The following is a 20,248-nucleotide window of genomic DNA, read 5'->3' on the forward strand; positions in this document are numbered from 1 at the left end:
CAGGTGAAATCTTGCGAAAACCACCTCAAAGATATATTGGAAAAACTCGAGAGGTAGACGAGGGGGAGTTCGACAGGAATTTGGTATCACGTGGGTTTCGGCTTCTCAATTATAAGTTTTGCGTCGACTACTTTTTTTTATATTCGCCTGTGTTTCGACCCGCTATGGGGCCTTCTTCAGGTCTTATTATCGATCCCTGAAGAAGGCCCAAACCCTCAATATTGGAGTTTCGTGTTTTGCCTAAATTTACAGACATTCTACAGATGTTGAAATCCTAACTACACCCAGCGAAGTAACATTAGAAAAATCATTAAAATGCCGTAGTAACCGTAATATATAAACCCCATATGGACATTATGGAAATTGATCGTACTGATTATAAATTATTTCATTAGCAAACATGTAAACTGTTAGATCTATGTTCTAGGTTGGGAAATTCGGCTCATCAGTCGTTGAGTTTCTAGAACGAAAACGTTTATGTTTCGTCTCTACGTTTCGGTAACGGTTGTTACCATCCTCAGGGCCCCTGAGTCAGGGGAACTAGGTGGGTGACACTAGTTTTTTACTAATTTTTATAGGGTCTGGTAATTTCTGCAAATTAATCTTGTAGCTGTGGTGCTGACCTAATATTGAAGCGATAAAAATGTTAGAAGAAAGTAATTGCAGCTCACAACCCAAGCAACCAAAAGTTGGGATAAAATAGCATGTTTGGGCTTAATCAGCTATTCGAAGGAAGATGAATAGCATTCTATTCAGCTCACTTTTTAAGTAATTAACCAAACTTCAGTTCACAAAAAGTACACTTGTGTCGCTGAAAGGAATGCTATTCAGCTTAAAAATAAGCTTCAAAAAAATGGAAAAAAAAATCGCTAACTTCTCAAAAGTAGGGTCTGGGACCATTTAGGCAGGAGCACCTATTTTGGGCACTTGCTGCTATAACTCAGCCAATTTCAGACCAATTGATATGAAATTTTGTTCATGGCTTAATACTGCGCGTATCTTATCGTATTCCAAAACTCAAGTCAATTGGCTGAAAACAGACTGAGCTACAGCAGCAAGTCCCAAAATAGGTGCTCCTGCCCAAATGGTCCCAGACCCTAATTTATTATTATGAGACATTAGTACCTGTGTAATCCAAAGTGACTGATACATTGAGATAATTTTGGATGTTTTTTACTTACTGAGAATTGAACTCGGGTTCTCCTCGTTGAAAGCCGGCGCCTAACCACTACTCCATGTATGTGTTGTTAGGAACTGTGGGATTTTACTCAATGTGCTGATATCATTTAGTATAGCTCAATCAGGTACGCGTGTGAACTTTCTCTGAACTTATAATACGCTGCGAAAGAAGTTTACGTGGAACTTCTTGTGAACTTACACAGTTTGACATGTTTAGTTTGTTTTGGTTCGTAATTGAAACAAGTGCAAAGCAATAAATTAGTGCTAGTGCCAATCACTCAGAAAAAAATATAAGTTTTCAGTGACAACGATCGCGTCGATTACCGGCACGCTGGTGCGACAAGTGAGACGGGGTTGAAAACATCCAGCAAAGCTAGAAGACTTTTATCCGCAGCCGAAAAAACTCCGGCGGAATCCTGGGCAGAATAGTTGTCCGCTGCGGGGGCAGCCTTTGAACCACACAATACGGATGCTTTGCGTTGATTACAAGTAAGTACGTTGAAATATTAAGGGCCCATATAGCCGAGGCGGTAAACGCACGGGTGTTCAGCATGACCATGCTGAGGGTGACGGGTTCGATTCCCGGTCGGTCCAGGATCTTTTCGTAAAGGAAATTTCCTTGACTTCCTTGGGCATAGAGTATCTTCGTGCCTGCCACACGATATACGCATGCAAAATGGTCATTGGCAGAGGAAGCTCTCAGTTAATAACTGTGGAAGTGCTCATAGAACACTAAGCTGAGAAGCAGGCTTTGTCCCAATGAGGACGTTACGCCAAGAAGAGAGAGAGAGACGTTGAAATATTATAGTGAAACAAAGTGTACTTGTGAAATTCACACAAGCTGTGACTGCTGAGCTCGACTTCCGAGTGATTTAATTGAATAAGAACTCCTCCCGAGCTCCGCTGTCGCCGAAGTTCAAGTGAAGTTCACTTTTGGTATGCGTATGGTTAATATTTATCAGAACTTTGAGTAGTAAGTTCAAAACAAGTACGAAACAAGTTCGAAACGGAACTTTTCAAGTTGTTGGAATATGTTCAACTGAACTTCATTAGAGCTTTAGAGGCACGCAAAAGTTCAACATGAGTACGGTTAATATTTGATTGAACTCTGTTTTAAAGTTCAACATAAGTTCTTTCTGAACCTTTTTTCGACTTAAATGTAGTTTTGAAGAGATGTCAAAAGCTTGTACATGTACTTCCAAGTTCATAACTAATACATAAGTAACTTTTTGGAGATTTAAGTTCTACGAAACCGGAATTGAACCAAACTTAAACTTCTGAGTTCGTTCTTCAAGTGGTATCCGAAATTTTGGTGGTCATTGATAAAATTAAAAATAATTGGCTAAATTACCTCAACGGCCGTCGATTACAGGTAACACATGGGACTACTCTTAATAAAAACAAATAATTCGTATATCCCTTTCGTGACGAACCAGCACAATCGTGCTGTTTTTCGGCATTGGTTTTACACATTTTTCTCAATTGTTTTTTCCTCAAAATATGTGATGTAAATATTTTTTATGATCGAGTTATTACTCTAACTTGTATTTCTGAGTCTCAGCTTTGATTGGAATCTATATATATAAAAATGAGTTTGAAGTCCCTTTGAGGCAACAAAACTCACGAACGGGTGAACCAATCAGGATGGCTCTTGCATGGTTTGATTCGTATTCGTGATGACTGTGTTTATATGTATAAAAAGTTACGAAAATCAACTAGAAAAGTAAGAAAATTGATAAATTACTGATTTTTCATGAACTGGGAAGAAAATCAACACGATCTAAAATGAAACCAATCTAGATTGCGGTGCTATTTTGAGCTCAACAGTTGTCAAACCTCCACAAGACAGCAAGACAAAGTTTGCCGGGCCAGCTAGTTGTTTATAAAAAACGCCACGAAAAGTTAAACAAAAAGTAAACAATCACCCTAGAAGTTGAAAAAAATTTATCTGTCGTATTTTTATAAATATTTGTTGAATCCAGGTATGCAGGGATAAAAATCGATAGAAAAAGAGTAGTTCTGCAAAACGGCGAAGAAAAAGTGGCGCTTTGTTGGAAAGCACAAGATTTCTGGGTGGTCAAAGTGGGACCAGCACAATTGTGCTGTTTCGTCCCCAAGGCGGTCCAAGTTCCATCGGAAATTTCCTATTCTTAGGCGTTTTATGGTATAGAAGATTGATTTTAATTATTAAATCACTACAAAGTGTTAGTTTGTAAAAACTTAGACGTATAATTTCAACTCAAGGAACACGATATCAGCTTGTACGAGTTTTTTAAGGAACTTTGAATACTTGGGTGAAAAATATTACTCCATATTATCGAAATCATGAATTAGATTCGAACAGGGATTTGCTGTTCTTATTATCTTCTTTTTATTCACTTCTATGATATGAATACCCCGTCAAGCTGGTCTCGTGTTCCTAGATTTAAAATTATACGTCTAAATTTCTACAAACTAACACTTTGCAGTGATTTAATAATTACAATAAATCTTCTGTACCAAAAAACGCCTAAAAGTAGGCAATTTTTGGCAATTAATTAGAGAACATCGACCGGCTTGAGGACGGACCAGCACAATTGTGCTGGTCCTAATTTGACCCCAAAAAGTGCATAGGTGGATAAAGTGGCCGAAGTAAAGAAAGTTTTATTTTAGAGGACGTTAAGTTTATAAGAGAAAATTTGAGATAATCATTCTTTTATGGTCCGTCACGAAAGGGATATAGCTATTTCAGCTTGACAGTTTATTCTCCGTATACTCTAGATTCAATACTGTGAGGAGCGCGCGACTGTTTTCGTGGGTCGGTCGGTTTTCTAGTCTAGGGAGATGGGGACGCGAATCTTGAATGCGGAATTAGAAGGGCTCGAAAACTTTCGTGGAAAGGTCGGTTAAGTAAACGATCAATGCGCTGGCGCGTTTAACCCTTGAGCGATCACGCTGTTGTATTTTGTACAACACGTTGATAAAATCTCGCTTTTTGTACTCAGCCTTAGCGTGGTGCTGACGGTGGCGGCCAACTACGGAAGGTTAATATTGAACGATCATTGACGTACCCTTGCTTTTGTGTGGGGTGGTCATCCCGATCAAATGAATCATAATTATAATTATAATCGTGATGAAGACCGTGCGTGTATTTTCATATATTTCGAGGAGAAGTCGACTGCAGCGTTTTGTTAGAGCGTTTGTGTGTCTATGCTCCTGAGCGTGTTCTGCGGTCAAGATCAGTGATCCAAGTAGCATCTAGGAACACAGTTCACGGCGCAAATGACCCAATGAATTCCATTTGCAGAGAAAGAACGAGCAGCTATGAATAGAAGGAGCAATATTCCCATCCTTCATACAGCAGTTTTTGCCAAAGGTCTAGGGAGCAAGAACCGCCTATAATATAAAGAAGGGTACATAATATATGATTCAGGGAAATGGATGATCCGGGAAAAAATCCTATTAGTGGAAACGGCGTTCGAGAAACCGGCCTTTGGAAGAAACGACATTCAGGGGAAGAGCAGCACAATCAGCTATTATGGCACCCACCCACCCTTCATTAACTCTCCTTGCTTATCTTTTTCCTGTTAATATGGGAGCAACTACACAACAGCGTTATTAACCAATAACCTGATAGTACATCGCGAATTTTGAAAATTGATCCAAATAAACGTTTTTCTTTGCAATAAAATGATTTTTAACTCTGCAGTTTTAAATTTTTACGAGATTCATGCACAATAAATCGCATCTACTGAAGAGCTCATATAGCCGAAGCGGTATTCAGATGTTCAGTACGACCATGTTGATTGTGACAGGAAGGATTCGATTCTCGGTCTTTTGGGGAACTATTTGTAATGAAAACTTTTTCAACCTACCTTGGCATAGAGTACTTTCGTGCTCACACGATGTACAAATACAAAATGGTCGTTGGAGCAGAGGAAAAAGAATTTTATTTTTGAATATTTTTTTATCATGCTTAAGGTAGTATAAAGATCTTTACCTAATATCTCCATATGTTTTCCTCGAAAGAAAACGTACATTGACCCACATTATGTCAATGTGAAGAAGTCACGGGCATCCATTTTAAAGAAATAGCAACCTGCTACTCTTGTTTTCACTACAGTCCGCTTCAAAACAAGCAGCCAACCAACGTCAAACCCTACGTCAGCACGAATCCAAACAACAACATTTCGGCAGGTCGAAGCCCTTCGTCGAACCAAAGTCGAAACCGTATCTATCTGAGCCACATGCCTCGAAGCGATGTAACAAAGCCTGATGTTTACGATTATTGGTGAGTCCTTCGAACACAATCATGTATGTACTGATAAATGGGGTCACTGATCGAATTGGAGCAGTTTGTTACCAAGTGATGCTAACTTTTTCTCGCTTATCAGCGAACACAGATCTAAGATACCTCTATCAAGGCAGATGTGATATATCTTTTATGTAACATACACACAAGCTTAAGTTTCAGTTAGTTGATTCTATATTGTAAATCATCTTGGGGCTCAATTTAATATAAAGCATTTTATACAATTTTTAATCACTGGATTTAGCTTGAAAACTGTTTCATCAGTTTTTGGTAATCATTTGAAAAACACTTCTAAATTGCTTGGACTAATGTCTGTTCTTTTCCGTCACGACTACACTAATAGCCAAAATCACAAACTTTGTCAATGATACGATTTAGCACCACACAGAAGCTGCACACTGCCGCTGTCGTTTTTTTTTCTTGTTCGACAATTATCCGGCCGCCAATGGGGAAATTCCCAAAGATTAAAGCTTTGCACACGACCTGGGCTCATGGTGGTTTTAGCACATGGGTGCTGTGCTAATTTGCATTTCGTATCACCGAGCGAACGCACGAACGAACGAACGGATTCCACGCAGTTGGGAAATGTTCCGCTCTTCTCGTCGCAGATTTTAGCGGGTTTTTTTTGGTTTTGATCTGGATCCATCAGGCTGGCACTGGCATCGTGGTAGGCCTTGGGGCACGTCCGAGGCCTACTTCTCCGGTAGTTTGATAATTGGCTTGATGGGCGCCTCCCAGTGTTCTTCGCAGTAGTCTACGAGTTTGTCTTCGACCTTGGAGAGCACCTCGGTCTGGTGGTCCGGGGACCAATTCTTCTGGATCAGGGCACACGATTGCACCGTGCTGGAGCCAAGCAGTCGGCTTAGTTTTGCTGCACTGTCAACCTGCAAGAGGAGAAGAAAGGAGGAAATTTATTAATAACTAGTGCGTAAATGCATAATTAACGCGAGGTCATGAAGAATGTTTGCCCTCTTCCCTGATAGAAATTTCCAATAAATGTATAGTAAACTCTATTGTGGAAAACAATAACATAACAATTAGACTTATGGTTTTTATAAAATGTGTGGTACCTATAACAAGAATTTACAAAAATAAAGCATAAGGCTTATTAACGGAACATTGACAAAATATTTTTACTTCACAACTTAACAAGTAACCGTACATTTTATGCTTTTCTGTAAAATAGACGGTAAAACTGTATTACTCTACATTTTAAAGTTACGTAAAATTGTTAAAATACAATCTTAGTCTCATTGTTAAATTTATATCGTTAGAAATTTTTATCAGGGAAACCCAACAACGTCTGATGAAACCCCTTCGGAGAAACTCACCTTAATTATGTAAATATCGTTCTCGAAGCAAAACGCCTGCAGCAGCACCTCGTGCATGTGGGTGGCACTGTCTCCGGGCTTGGGTGGTGCCATAAAGCAAAACAGAAACTCTTCGGGCGTCTTGGCCAGATTGCTAATCGCATCCGATAGGCCCATTATCAGCCGGTTCTCGATTTTGGCGAGTAGCAACGCGTGCTTCGCTGCCAGTCCTATCTCCACTTCACTGAGGCTTTCACTACCACTTGCTTCCGACGAGGAGCCCCCATTGCTCTTCTTGTATTCAAACGATGGCACTTGTAAGCACAGGCTCACCGGCTCTCTAACCGCCGCAATAACCATGGTTGTTGTTTGTATTGTGTTCACACTACAGGCACTAACGCTCGGGGCGATGATGGGAATCCGCGAACAATTGCGTAATCCGGTTAGGTTGGTTGTTTTGTTTGCTTTTGCGAACACGACTCTGCACACAACGCGAAACTTTGAGGTGAGCGCGAAACTTTTTCTTCTGTATTGACGACGCGAACTGGTCAGTTGTGGAACGAGAAATGATTGCCCGTCCGGCCCGAGGGGGCCTCTTTTATAGACCAGAGAATCGTGCGCGGTTCGTTTAGGCTCGGCGCACGCGGTCGGCTGTGCTGCCAGATTGTTTTGCGCGCGAGGCGAGGCGGAATTTTTGCAAGGGTCAAATTGGTTGTTAATTCGTTCTAAATATAAAGTGGAATAACCGCGATGTTTGTAAACAATAGCGGCGTAGTTTGACGATGTGACATTAGGATCGCTCTCACTTCGATGTTGTTTGACCTTGGGGCAGTACGATGCTACATATATTCCTAATTTTCGAATAATTAGCCGTAGCTTGAATTGGGTCATAAACATGTTGTAACAGTTCACTGGAAATCTCCAGAGTAAAACAATCATTTAAATCTATTAGTAAATGGAAAAGTTTTGTGGTTGTTAACAAGACTTCATGAACAGTTATAAGTATTTATTTTCCACAATTTTATAACTGGTCCTGAGTTGTATCAAAACAAAAATCCAATTAATCTACAATTCATGACTCCAGATTATAATGAATACCCAAATGGACTTTTCTAGCGGAACTTCCTGAGAAGGAATATGACTGAAAAAAAAACTTTCTGCGGATTACCTGAAATCTACGATAATTTTGACAACAATTCGCAGTAAAAACTTCTAGATTAATTCTTGGTGCATTTCGAGGTTTAGTTATTGATTGAATTTCTAGATGATTCAGTAACTGTGTCGGGAAATTAGCCACTAATGAAATCGAGGCGTAGGCGCGATCGTCCGACGAGATGGAACTTTCCGATTACTTCATTGTACATTAAATTGTTATATAACCAATAGTTTATATATTCGCTATTTTTACCATCCTGTCATCTATTAAAAGTTGTATTAGTTCTGAACTCTTTCTAAGTTTACGATAGGACCTAATAAAAATGCATGCAAAGACTTGGCCAAGTGTGTGGGGTAAGTGGATCTATGTTAATGTAGATAGTAGCAACATCTGCAATGGCGATGTGTATATACTCATCTTTACAACTTCATCCACGATTTGTTTGAGTTTTTTTTCGAATTCTATATGTAGGTTTTACAATACTCAATTTGTTCGTTCTCGAAATAGTGAGAAATGTCCCACTAATTCAGATAGTTTTGCCTTTCTTAAAAAAAAAATAATAGTTCACGTTCAGATATCTATCATATTTCAAAATGCTCTTAAGCTGCTTTCTTGTCAAGAGAAGAGAATTATCGGCCAAAAAAGACACAAAACAAGCAAAAAAAAATAGCAAAAGAACGCAATCAGTGAAGTATTACATTTGCAGTAATGAGCAGAATTTTTGCATGGTGAGAAGGTAACCCAAGAAACAATTTTTGCTTGAAGAAATGTTTCTTAAACCAACGTTACTAAGCTGCTAGTCGTATTATATTTGAATAATTTTAAAATAAAACTATTCTTCAACTCTTGTTCGCCCAAAAATGAGAATCTATTCAACATCAACAGTTCTATAAGCACGATGAAATGGATGTTTATTCAATGATCGTACATTGGTTGTTAAACTCTTGTTCAACATTTGAACCATCAGCTTTTTACAAAAATATCATAAACTTTTCTTCAACGTTTATTAAACATCGTCGTTTGACGCTATTTGTTTAATCGTTTAAGAATGGCTTAAGAAACCATTATTGTGCATTAGCAGCAAAGTGCGTAATACACAGGCTTTCTTCGAAATTTATTCCACCATAATACAATCAAAACATGGTGGTGTTATGACGTATCTATTAATATATATGATTTTATAACTGCTTCAAAAACATTTCTTAAACCTTTCTTCAATATCATTGAAACAATAAAATGGAAAAAATAATTTTACTTTCCATATTTCTGCATTTGTATTTAATCTGAAATATGTATCTCTTTCTGATGTTATACCTGCATCATCACCTTTTTAATTTCATTTTAATGGAACAAATCACATCGGTGGAAAGACTTGAACTCGGGACCTTCTGATTGACAGTCGTCTGTTTTATATAACCAAATTGTAGAACTACTGATGAGCCAGCCGACTGTGTAGACACCGAGAGCTAAAACTGGGGATCGTGATAACAAAAGTAACTGTTTCTAGTGGAGTTTCAGAACAGACTAATGGTCTGATTTATTTTAGCTAAAGAGGAGCCCTTCGGCTTCGGCTATACCGCGCTCGTTTGCTCGATAGGCAAACGTCAAATGACAATTCGCTGGGGATGCTCAGAACGAACATCACAGTCTGCATTCGGTCAGCCTCAATCTGAATTACATGAATCGGCAGATTCGAAGCAGTGTATAAACATTCAAATCCTGAGTCTAGTACATTGCCGTATATATGTTGTTTAAACATTACTTAAGTATTTTATTCAACAAATTGTCCTTATAAACATTGAAGCTGATCAATGCTTGAATCAGTCTTGTAAACATTCGACACTTTTCACTACCTTCATTTCGTTGCCGCAGTCGGGTGTCAGCTTGCTTTGTTACATTCGTGCGCTACCGTTACCTCTTACACACAACATGAGCGGTAGAACGAAGTTCAATAAACATAAGAAAGCGTCAAATCATTATCGTCTGACACGATGACATTTGTCTAATTCAAGCTTTTTGCATAGATTTGCAGCCAATTCCGATTATGAATGTTAGTATTAGTTTATTCTTGCATGTTGCATTGGCCAACACAGCTTTCATTATGGAAGAAGACAGGAATAACAAAAGCCGAACCGTCTCCCGAAGACGCTATCGTGGTGAAGTGCATTCGTTTGACATTTTTGTTTCGTACAGTAGTTTGATTGCTTGTGTGGCGAATGTCGGAGACAAAGGAGGCCGAATATCGACGAAAAGGTTTACATGAACGTGATCTCTAACAAGACTGGTTTGAATAATTGTAACCGCAACGTTTAATCATAAGGCATGTATGCTGATATATTTGTCAGTCCGTCAGTCATTCCCGGTGTAGTGTTGTAAGTTTGGTAACTCTTTGATCATTTTTTGTTTGTACGCCTGAACAAGTGAACTTAGTTATTAGACATATGCTCTTGTTCAACTGTCGGCGCTTTTGTAGAACATTTGATCAACGCGCATGCTTTTTAATGGCTTTGAATTGTTACTTGGGAACTTCTCTGTTTCTGCAATGAAATGGTGCAAATATTTAAAACCGTGGGTATTATGATTTCTTGTCTAATTTGATGGTGTTTCAGCAAAACTATGGCTAACGGTGTTGTTGAAGAGGGAAGAAATGGAGAAAACCCGAAGTTTTGTTCAAACACCATTGATTGATTGATTTATCTATATTTGAGAGACTTTCAGCCCTTGGCTGGTTCGTCTCTCAAACACCATTAAATTATACAAGGAATCATATTACCCACGGTTCTTGCACCATTTCATTGCAGAAACAGAGACCTTCTTACCATACAAAAAGTCTGCTCATTACTACAAATCTAATACTTCACCGAACGTACCCCATTACTCTTCATCCCAGCTGGTAACAGATAATGCCATGATCTCGAAAATTTTGATTGGTGACAAAACTTAATTTCTTGCGTACTTTTCAACTCGTGAATAATCGATTATTATTACTAACCCAAATCGAAACTGTTTGATGGTAGATCTTCTACAGCATTGCAGTGTTCACCGGCTCGCAGGTACCCCTCTAAAATCGCATTGCAGGGCAAAAACATCTCTAAACTTGCAGTGTTCGATATTTAACATTTTAGCATTTTAGAAACTCGATTGTTACATGAGAATAAATCAGGGAAAAATCTCAAATATTTTGAAAAATATAAAGATATACTTTTAGGAGAAGAATTTTAAAAATACCAATAGAAAAACACACTCTTTGAACTTTTATTGCAATAGTCAGATTGTCGGATGGCTTGAAAGTCTGAAAAATCTGTTTTTGCCATTTGGATATTTATTGCGTATCTTACGAAAGCAAAAAAGCATCTTCTGGATGATCTCAGTTTCAGTGGACTGATCTAACTGAAAACTTAGTCGATTGTTCATCACATGAATAATACAAACGATCAATTTTCCAGCCTATTTCGTGCAGAGCGTTAATGATTTAAAAAAATAAACATAAATAGGCATTGATGACTAAAATTTCAATTTCTGTGAATAATGTCTAAGATTAATGCGTTCTGTCAGATTTAATTGGCGGTTTGACCCGAAGTTTTACAAAGATTTTATGGGAATTTCAATAGTATAAATAAAGGAAATTTCAGAGGCGTTTCAAGGCATTTCAGAGCCATTTCAGAGAGATTCAGGGACGTTTTAAGGCATTTCAAGTAGGGTTAGATCAGGGAGGTTTCAGAAACATTTTAGGGTTTCAGGGGCATTTTAAATGAGCTACGGAAATTTCAAGGGCATTTCAATGATATTATAGAGGTTTCAGGGGTGTTTTAGGCATTTCCATGGCATTTCTAGGGTTTTCATGAAGAGGTCCCTGATAGTTCTCTAACATTTCCTGAAACGGTTTAAAAAATCCCCCTAAAACCCCCACGGACCCCATGTAACTCAATTGATACCATCCGAAGCACCGAAAACGTCGCCAAAAATCCTCTGAAACTTCCTGAAAAGCCTTCGAAGTACCCCTAAGACACCCATGGACCTCAAGTTACGCCCCTGAGACCCTCAGAAACTATCGAAAACACCTCCGTGATGCCTTTTAATCCTGCCACAAATCATCTGAAACTTCCTTCAAAACCCGTCGGCATTATGGAACGCTGCTGAGACACTCTGAAATCCCCCGAAATGCCAGCGTACCACCTTTGAAACCTGCCGCAAATCATCTGAGACTTGAAATGCCTGAAATGCCTCTAAAATCCCCCTTAAGCCCCTTCGGACCCCATGTAACGCACCTGAACATCCTCAGAATCTTCTGAAACTTCCTGAAGTGCCCCGGAAACGCCCCTAAGATCAATGTCCCCGACCTGACCTCCAGCAACCCCCCCCCCCTGCTTGCCTTTACGACCTTTCAAAACGCCCCTGAAACCCCCTGAAACGCCTCAGAGATACCAATAACCCCCTCTTCATCTGGATCACTTGAAATGCCCCTGAGACCTATTGGAACCCTTGAAACCCCCATAAATTCCCCTAACTCTCCTGAGACCCCCTGAAGTACTCCTAAGTCTTCCTACAATCCTTGAAGCTCCCTGGGAGAAACCTGAAATCCCCTTGAAAACTCCTCCCTTTGCTCGTCCCTATAAACGCCCCCAATAGCACAAATTTCCCAAATGGAGGAGAACGTGCCTCTACACGGGTAAAATACTGCTCCCAAAAATCGTAAAAACGACTCATGATTTCACGAGCCTAGTGCATTTTCGTTTTATAAAAATACACCATGATTTATGATCATGCCCAAGCAACACAACAAGCTATATAAGTGTTTAAAGTTCACTATTCATACAAAACGTAGTGTATTTTTCTTGTATTATTTACTTAATTTTGAACACTTGTACAATCAAAACAGCGCAAAAAATGGCGGCTTATAAAACATCTTACATGTAATATAAGATGTATCTCAACACATTTATATCGCTTAAAAAAGATATATAGAACATACCATCCAACTTCCAAATACAGGGGATGGCCAAAATGTTTGGGATAGGCAACTTTTTTTTCTTTCACAAAAAAGTTCAACATGCTATAACTTTTCATAGAGTGCATCAAAAAATCTCAAATTTCAACTGTTTGTCAACCTATTATATGTGCATCATTGGTACAAATTTGGGCTCGATTGATTAATGTTTCGCAAAGTTAGAACCGTTCGGGTAAAACACTATTTTTTAGACAACTCATTTTTGAGCTGTCATATCTCGAAAACCAGTGAACCGAATTGAATGAAATTTTGAACGTACACTAACAATATACAAATGCTTCACAAACTATTAAAACATATATACTTTTTGAACGTTGAAAAAAGTTATCATGGATAGACACTTTTTGGATTTTTTTCGAAAAAAAAGTATTTTTTTTTACGTTAATGTCAGTAAATTTTAGTGTTGATGTCCAAAGATTTTCCACTTCTGTTCTCAAGTTATCTTTAATCAGATATATTAGAGCCTATTTAGATAAAAAGAAGAACACATTTCGTAATTTTTGTGTGGTATTGTAAATTTGACTAATTTTCTTCTATATGGGTAAAAATTTCAACCCGGTATAACTTAATTCGCCGTGAAAAAATATTAAATTTTATAACGTTGTATTAAGTATCAATATATTGTTGATAAACGTTAAAAAATTCACTCAATTCGGTTTACTGGTTTCCGAGATATAACAGCTCAAAAATGAGTTGTCTAAAAAATAGTGTGTTACCCAAACGTTTCAAACTTCGTGAAAAACTATTCAATCGAGCCCAAATTTGTACCAATGATGCACATATAATAGGTTGATAAACAGTCAAAATTTGAGATTTTTTGATGCACTCAATGAAAAGTTACAGCATGTTGAATTTTTTTGTGGGAGAAAAAAAGTTGCCTATCCCAAACATTTTGGCCACCCCCTGTATGTATCCAAATATTTATCATTAATATCACATGCAAAATACACATATAAAACAATTACATTCATAAGCTCAAATAATACATTTTGGTAGTAATATAACATGTAAAAAACATGTACACTACCCGTCATAAGTACGGACTCACAAAAAGTATTGCAACAATATTGCATCACCCTGACTCACCTCGATATCTCTAAAACCAGAACACCTATAAAAATGCCGGCTTTGGAAAAGTTGTTGCTTTTGGTCTTCTGAATAACTTTCCTGAAGACAGCATCTTTGTAAGTCCTCAGGTTTTGGAGATATCGAGGTGAGTCAGGGTGATGCAATATTGTTGCAATACTTTTTGTGAGTCCGTACTTATGACGGGTAGTGTATATTACACATTATATGCACAGGTTGGAATTTAGCTATCCTTAAGCTATATAACTGATAGATAGCATTTATACTACAAAAATAATATATCCAACAATATATATGCACAACATGTAGCGTAAGAAATGTCAGAACACAGAAAACAAGATTAATTTAATTATAAATATATTTGGCTTCTTCAACCACATGAACTTGAAATTTGAAAAACGTTATGAAGTCAATATTTTTTGTAGATTATTTGAAAAGCTAATTAAGACATGGTTTATGCTCAATAATGGTAGCGATATTTCACATGCGAATCAAAATTTATGGTGAAACTGTCGATTTTGCTCACCCAAATTTCAAGCGCTGCAGGGTTCAATTAAAAAAACCAACCATGACCATTAAAATAAGCCAACCAAATTGTGCTGTTCTTTCAATTTATTGACTCCACATGAAGAATCAATATGGCTGATTCTCTATGAGACTTACAGTGTCGTACATAAAATGTAAACAACTATCCAAATTATAATAATTATTGTTTTGAGCTTAAGATTTATCACTGTTTATAACACGCGTGAGATTAGAGAAATATGAAATCAACAAATAGTTTTGTTTCCAAATTTATAATGAATAGAATGAATAAAATATCCAATTGGTTTCCATATTTTTATTGGTGCATGCACATTTTTGACAGGTACTGTAATTTGGATGAATTTTCTTTGAAAAAGACGCAATATCTGAAGACGCGTTAAAATTACGTTAGTAATACAAACTATAAACATTCTTACAACAAACGCTTTATCGAGTTATAATTATGTTTTGAGGTGTAAATTTAAACTCTGGAATAACTACACTACAACTTAATTTCAGCATGATTGAATCTGTCAAAATGTAAACGTAAACATTGTCATTGTTCTATTCGCTCTGCTGTTGTTGATGAATCTGAGTCGTTTTCTGGAAATTAATTCGGGAATTCAACTAATCGCTGCAGCCGAGAGGTCTTAGGATAGTACTTGAAGGTGTCCAGAACGATATGTGAGCAGCTACTATTCGGCCGTACACAGGAGTTCGAGTTGCGTTCCAAAATTCGGTAACAACGATAATAACCCAGATCAAACATTTCTGTGGTCTTCATCTTCGACGCCCTGTATGAACTCGACAGAAAACACAAATCTATCTTGGCACAAGTTTCGACATCATCGTCCTCGTCGGAGATCTTTCTGTCCACCATCGACCAAAATATGGGCCATGAAAACTATGCTTAATTCTGTGTTAATTGTGCAGTTATGGAAATTCGGCAAACCCAGAATGTGATGCTTTTGTAAAATTAACCATTGTTGCTTTCATGAGTTATTTCCATGATGTTCTATTATTGTTATAAATTAGTAAAATGTACATATTTATTACTTGGTGCAATCTTCGATATTTTTTTTGCTGTTTGTAATTGGTTTACATTATAAAAGCCTAATAATAACACAATATGCTTCATAATACACTTATATTACAGTTAAAAAACATCTTTTGAAGTTTTGATTTTGAAAGATGTTTTCTGTGTTACTTGGGTGATAGTATGATCTATTGTCTCGTAATGCTACGAATGCGTTACTATCTTTTAATCATAAAGTTAAATCATACATTCGAAATTTCAAATCATGATTTCGGGTGCACATCGCTTATGATTCTGCTGAATTTTCTAGGATCATGAAGCTAAATCATGTTATCGAGATTTCGAATCATGGTTTCAAGTGCGCATCGCTTATGATTCTGCTAAATTTTCTAGGACCATCATAAAGCTAAATCATGTTATTGCGATTTCGAATCATGGTTTCGGGTGCGCATCGCTTATGAATCTGGTGGATTTTCTAAGACCATGAAGCTAAATCATGTTATTGAGATTTTGAATCATGGTTTCGGGTGCGCATCGCTTATGAGTCAGGTGGATTCCATAAGACCATGAAGCTAAATTATGTTATTGTGACTTCGAATCATGGTTTAGGGTGCGCATCACTTATGAGTCTGGGGGATTTTCTACAATCATGAGACTAAATCATTGGAACTGCAATTTACTATTTTTTTGTATTGTTTCACTTTAGCTCGAATATGAATGAGTTGTGTTACCGTGCATACTTTCATTACAATGCTTGATGCAAAACTAGATTCTTGTCAAATTTGCAATGCAGTCATTTCGGAGGTGATTTAGTCGTAACCCAATTACAACGGATAGCCGTAACGGGATTGGACGGATCCGGGTGAGAATTGACAATCGCAGCCGTTCGAGCTAGAATGAGAAGGATGGCGTGCAATCGGATGTTTTAAAACATCTTTTTTTTTTACTCAAGCGTCGCTGAACGGAGCCGGACGCTGTCGGAACGGTGCCTGCGCCGTTTTATGCAGCTGGCAAGAACGGAACGATGTAGTCTGGATGGGGTTGATGTCGTTTGACGGCAGCGGAACTCGAACAAACGAAGCTGGAACGGAATTGGACGGAATTGGAACTGAAACGAGAACGATGGCGTGTAATCGGCTTTGGAAATGAGTGAAGAAAAAACATAAGAAATTTTTTTTGGCACATTCTTTACTTACCAATTTCATTGGCAGACTGTTTTCACGAGAAACACATTAGTTCGATAAGAACACTAAAAGTAATCATACAATAATTACTCAAAACTATATTCCCATTAAAATAATGGCTTTTTACATTTTTTCACTATTCACCAGCGATGCCACACACTGAATGACCATGTTTTTACAGGTGTGCGGAGCACGTAACGCTTGATAATTTTCATGAGTTCGAGCTCATAAAACTGGTTCTAACGAATCATGATATTAGTTGCTCGGATAATGATCATGAGTTCTAGCTCAGATAAATGGTTGCAATGAATCATGATATTAGTTGTCCAGTTTATGAAATTATGATTCGTGATCATGATTTCATAAAATGACAAACCTTTATGTTTTATGATTTGTGAATCATAAAAACAGGATCGGATTTGTTTCCGTGTAGAGCCGACCTACTGATAAACGCCCCCCGTCATTGCCATAGTAACCATCATTATTACATTTTTAATGCACAATTATTACAGGACATAAAAAGGTGCATAAATTGAAAGTGCATAAAAATAACCTGAACAGAAAAGGTTTTAGTCTTTAGAGCAGAACTTAATGTAGGGTATTGGTTCCCTTATTAAGCATGTGGCTCCCATTTTCATCCTACCAAAAACAAAGGATTGAAGCACTGCACAGATTTAGGCATTTTATGTTAGTATGAAAACTTGCATGCAACTTTTGGAGGGCGACTTGTATGGGAAATATCGTACCTAACATAGATCGCTTAAAACTATCAAATTCGATTTGGTAAAACGAAATATTTTGCATGAGTCGTTAATTTAGATGTTAATTGACCATTTAACCTTTTGATTGCTTAAAAAAATATTTCCATGCACAATGGCTTGCCATCAAAAAAGCACAAAATCGCACATTTTGCCCTATAAATTAAGGTATAGCTCAAAATTGTGACGTGTTGGAGCAAATCTGAGCCCGGAATCGGATTCAGCGGTCCAAAATCCTTTGGAAACACATAAGTTTGCTCTTGAGACAGACCAAAGGTTAATTTTTGTTACGCTGTGTATTTTTTATGATGAATCTTTTTCTAGGAAGAATTACTAACGCACGGTGTGCCAAAAACCGTTATTAACAAATAAAAATGTCCACCCAAATGGCACCCAGCATTCGAAAGATATACTATTCTAGTATGTGTTCTGAAAATTTGAAAATCTTTCATCGAGGGAAACTAAAGTTTTTGTGATTTGAAGATTTTGAGCCATTTCTATAGGATTTTCTCATATGAGTAAATATGTACGCACGGTGTGCCTGATACCACTATTAACAAATAAAAATTTACTCCAAACTAACACCCGGCATTCAAAAGATATACTATTCTAGTATCTCCTCCGAAAATTTGAAAATGTTTTATCGAGGGAAACCAAAGTTTTTACTGTTTGAAGATTTTCCTATATTTTCATAGAATTAGCTCATACAGTGTCGGACAAAACAATAAGACCACCGCTTCTATTTCATACAAAATAGCCTAGTTTGACGATATGATACTCGATTTCTAATAAACCTATTTGGCTGAAATGTTGACAGCCGACATGGATTTACGGGAGTTTCGATTTGTATTAAATTGATTGAATTCTGTTCAAAGCTTCCAAAGTCACAGATATACGATGCGAGAAAACAAAAACACCAGATTTTTATGCTGGTTATTTGTGGTCGGTTCAATAAAAATGTCCCTAAGTTCAAATGGCATCCTTAATTTTAGTACTAGTATATCATTTATCAATCATCAGATACTCTGATATATCCTTTGGTAATGGCAATCTGAAAGTCTGGTCCTATTATTTTGTCGTTTTGTACATCTGTAACTTTTGATGTAGTGAACAGAACGCAATCAATTAAATACAAATCAAAATTCACGTAACTCCATGGCAACTGTCAAAATTTCAGCCAAATCGGTTCACTAGAAATCGAACATCACATCGTCAAACTTGGCCATTTTGTATGAAAAATGGTTGGTGGTCTTATTGTTTTGTCCGACACTGGGAATATTGTCGTGCTCTTCATATCATAAACAAATAATAACACTGCTCAATAAAATTTTAAAAAGCTTCGTATTATGAGATGAAAAAAAAAGAACAGGGTTTTGGAACCCTAGAAGTGTCATAGTGAGAGAATTTTCGAAAAAATATTGAAACGGGACTTCACAGTTCAAGACCGAAGTTGGAATGCAGAACTTGGGGTGTTCAATTGATATACGCATTAGAGTTTCTAGGGTCCCAAACCCCTATTATTATTTTTTTCTCATCCCATTTCTCATCTCTGGTTAAATGTTTAAGATATTGAAGCTTTTAAAGTAAACCTAAATGCAAATCGTTTTACTAACCAGCTTTTATACGTCATGTTACTAACGTGTCACTCGTGAATTTAGAAATTTTACATTTGAATGATCATCAGTAACAACAATTTGAAGCTTGGATTTCAATTTCATTGGAGATATGCATACTATCGCTTTATCTATATGCACGTTAAAAACACCTACTGAGTTTTGTAACAGTATAGCAAAAAATGTGATATATAATCAAAGTTTTAGATGAGTTATTCATCGCGAGGAATGATTAACATGCGAAATTGAAATAATATTCTAAGAAGTTACTACATTTTCAATATACCTTATCATATCTTATATTTTCACAAACTGTAATTTGCGATCGTTTCAATGAAATGTTGTCAAATTTTCAGATAGAAGTTGTTTGAATGATGTATCTTTGGAATGGTGTTTGTGAAACTTATTAGTATTTGTTTATGATTTGAAAAGCCAATGAAACATCCTATGACAATATTGCCATATATGAGCTAATTCTATGAAAATAGAGGATAATCTTCAAACAGTACAAACTTTGGGTTCCCTCGATAAAACATTTTCAAATTTTCGGAGGAGATACTAGAATAGTATATCTTTCAAATGTCGGGTGTAAGTTTGGAGAACATTTTTATTTGTTAATTGTGGTATCAGGCACACCGTACGTGCATATTTACTCATATAAGAAAATCCTATAGCAATGGCTCAAAATCTTCAAATCACAAAAACTTTAGTTTCCCTCGATGAAACATTTTCAAATTTTCAGATGAGATACTAGAATAGTATATCTTTCGAATGCCGGGTGCCATCTGGGTGGACATTTTTATTTGTTAATAACGGTTTTTGACACACCGTGAACGATTATAATCACTGAATAATGATAATTATGATTGCGAAAGCAGTGTGGTTAATATTAATGATTAATGATGAAACGATATTTTTGTAATCATGATTAATGATTTTTGATTTATCTTAATCATTTATCATTAATTATGGATAAATTTATGATTAATCTCTAACGCTCTGATTTCATGCTCGAGTTTTGTATCATCAAAGTTTGAAAGCAATGATTGATGATTTTGATGACGCTACGAAAGCCTTAATTTCATTTAATATTGGTAATGAT

General features: G+C 36.9%; 2 protein-coding genes across 2 annotated transcripts in view; one reads left to right on the forward strand and one right to left on the reverse strand.

Annotated features, from left to right (window-relative positions):
* LOC115265162 (electron transfer flavoprotein beta subunit lysine methyltransferase) overlaps positions 1-20,248 on the forward strand; it is a 127,246-nt gene that overhangs the window by 51,925 nt on the left and 55,073 nt on the right. The window lies entirely within an intron of this gene.
* On the reverse strand, positions 5,622-7,361 carry LOC109423337 (growth arrest and DNA damage-inducible protein GADD45 alpha). The gene is made up of 2 exons (XM_019698280.3): positions 6,802-7,361; positions 5,622-6,354 (listed from the first exon to the last, which is right to left on the reverse strand). Exons 1-2 carry the CDS (start codon positions 7,138-7,140, stop codon positions 6,163-6,165), a joined length of 531 nt encoding a protein of 176 aa, XP_019553825.3. The 5' UTR covers positions 7,141-7,361; the 3' UTR covers positions 5,622-6,162.

This window comes from Aedes albopictus, chromosome 2 (genome assembly GCF_035046485.1).
Source record: "Aedes albopictus strain Foshan chromosome 2, AalbF5, whole genome shotgun sequence".
NCBI lineage: Eukaryota > Metazoa > Arthropoda > Insecta > Diptera > Culicidae > Aedes > Aedes albopictus.

Excerpts from the sequence above, each read along its gene's own strand:
- LOC109423337 (XM_019698280.3), bottom strand. The coding sequence starts at position 7,140 with ATGGTTATTGCGGCGGTTAGAGAGCCGGTGAGCCTGTGCTTACAAGTG. Across the intron at positions 6,355-6,801 it reads ACGATATTTACATAATTAAG|GTTGACAGTGCAGCAAAACT; the intron begins GTGAGTTTCTCC and ends CTCCTCTTGCAG.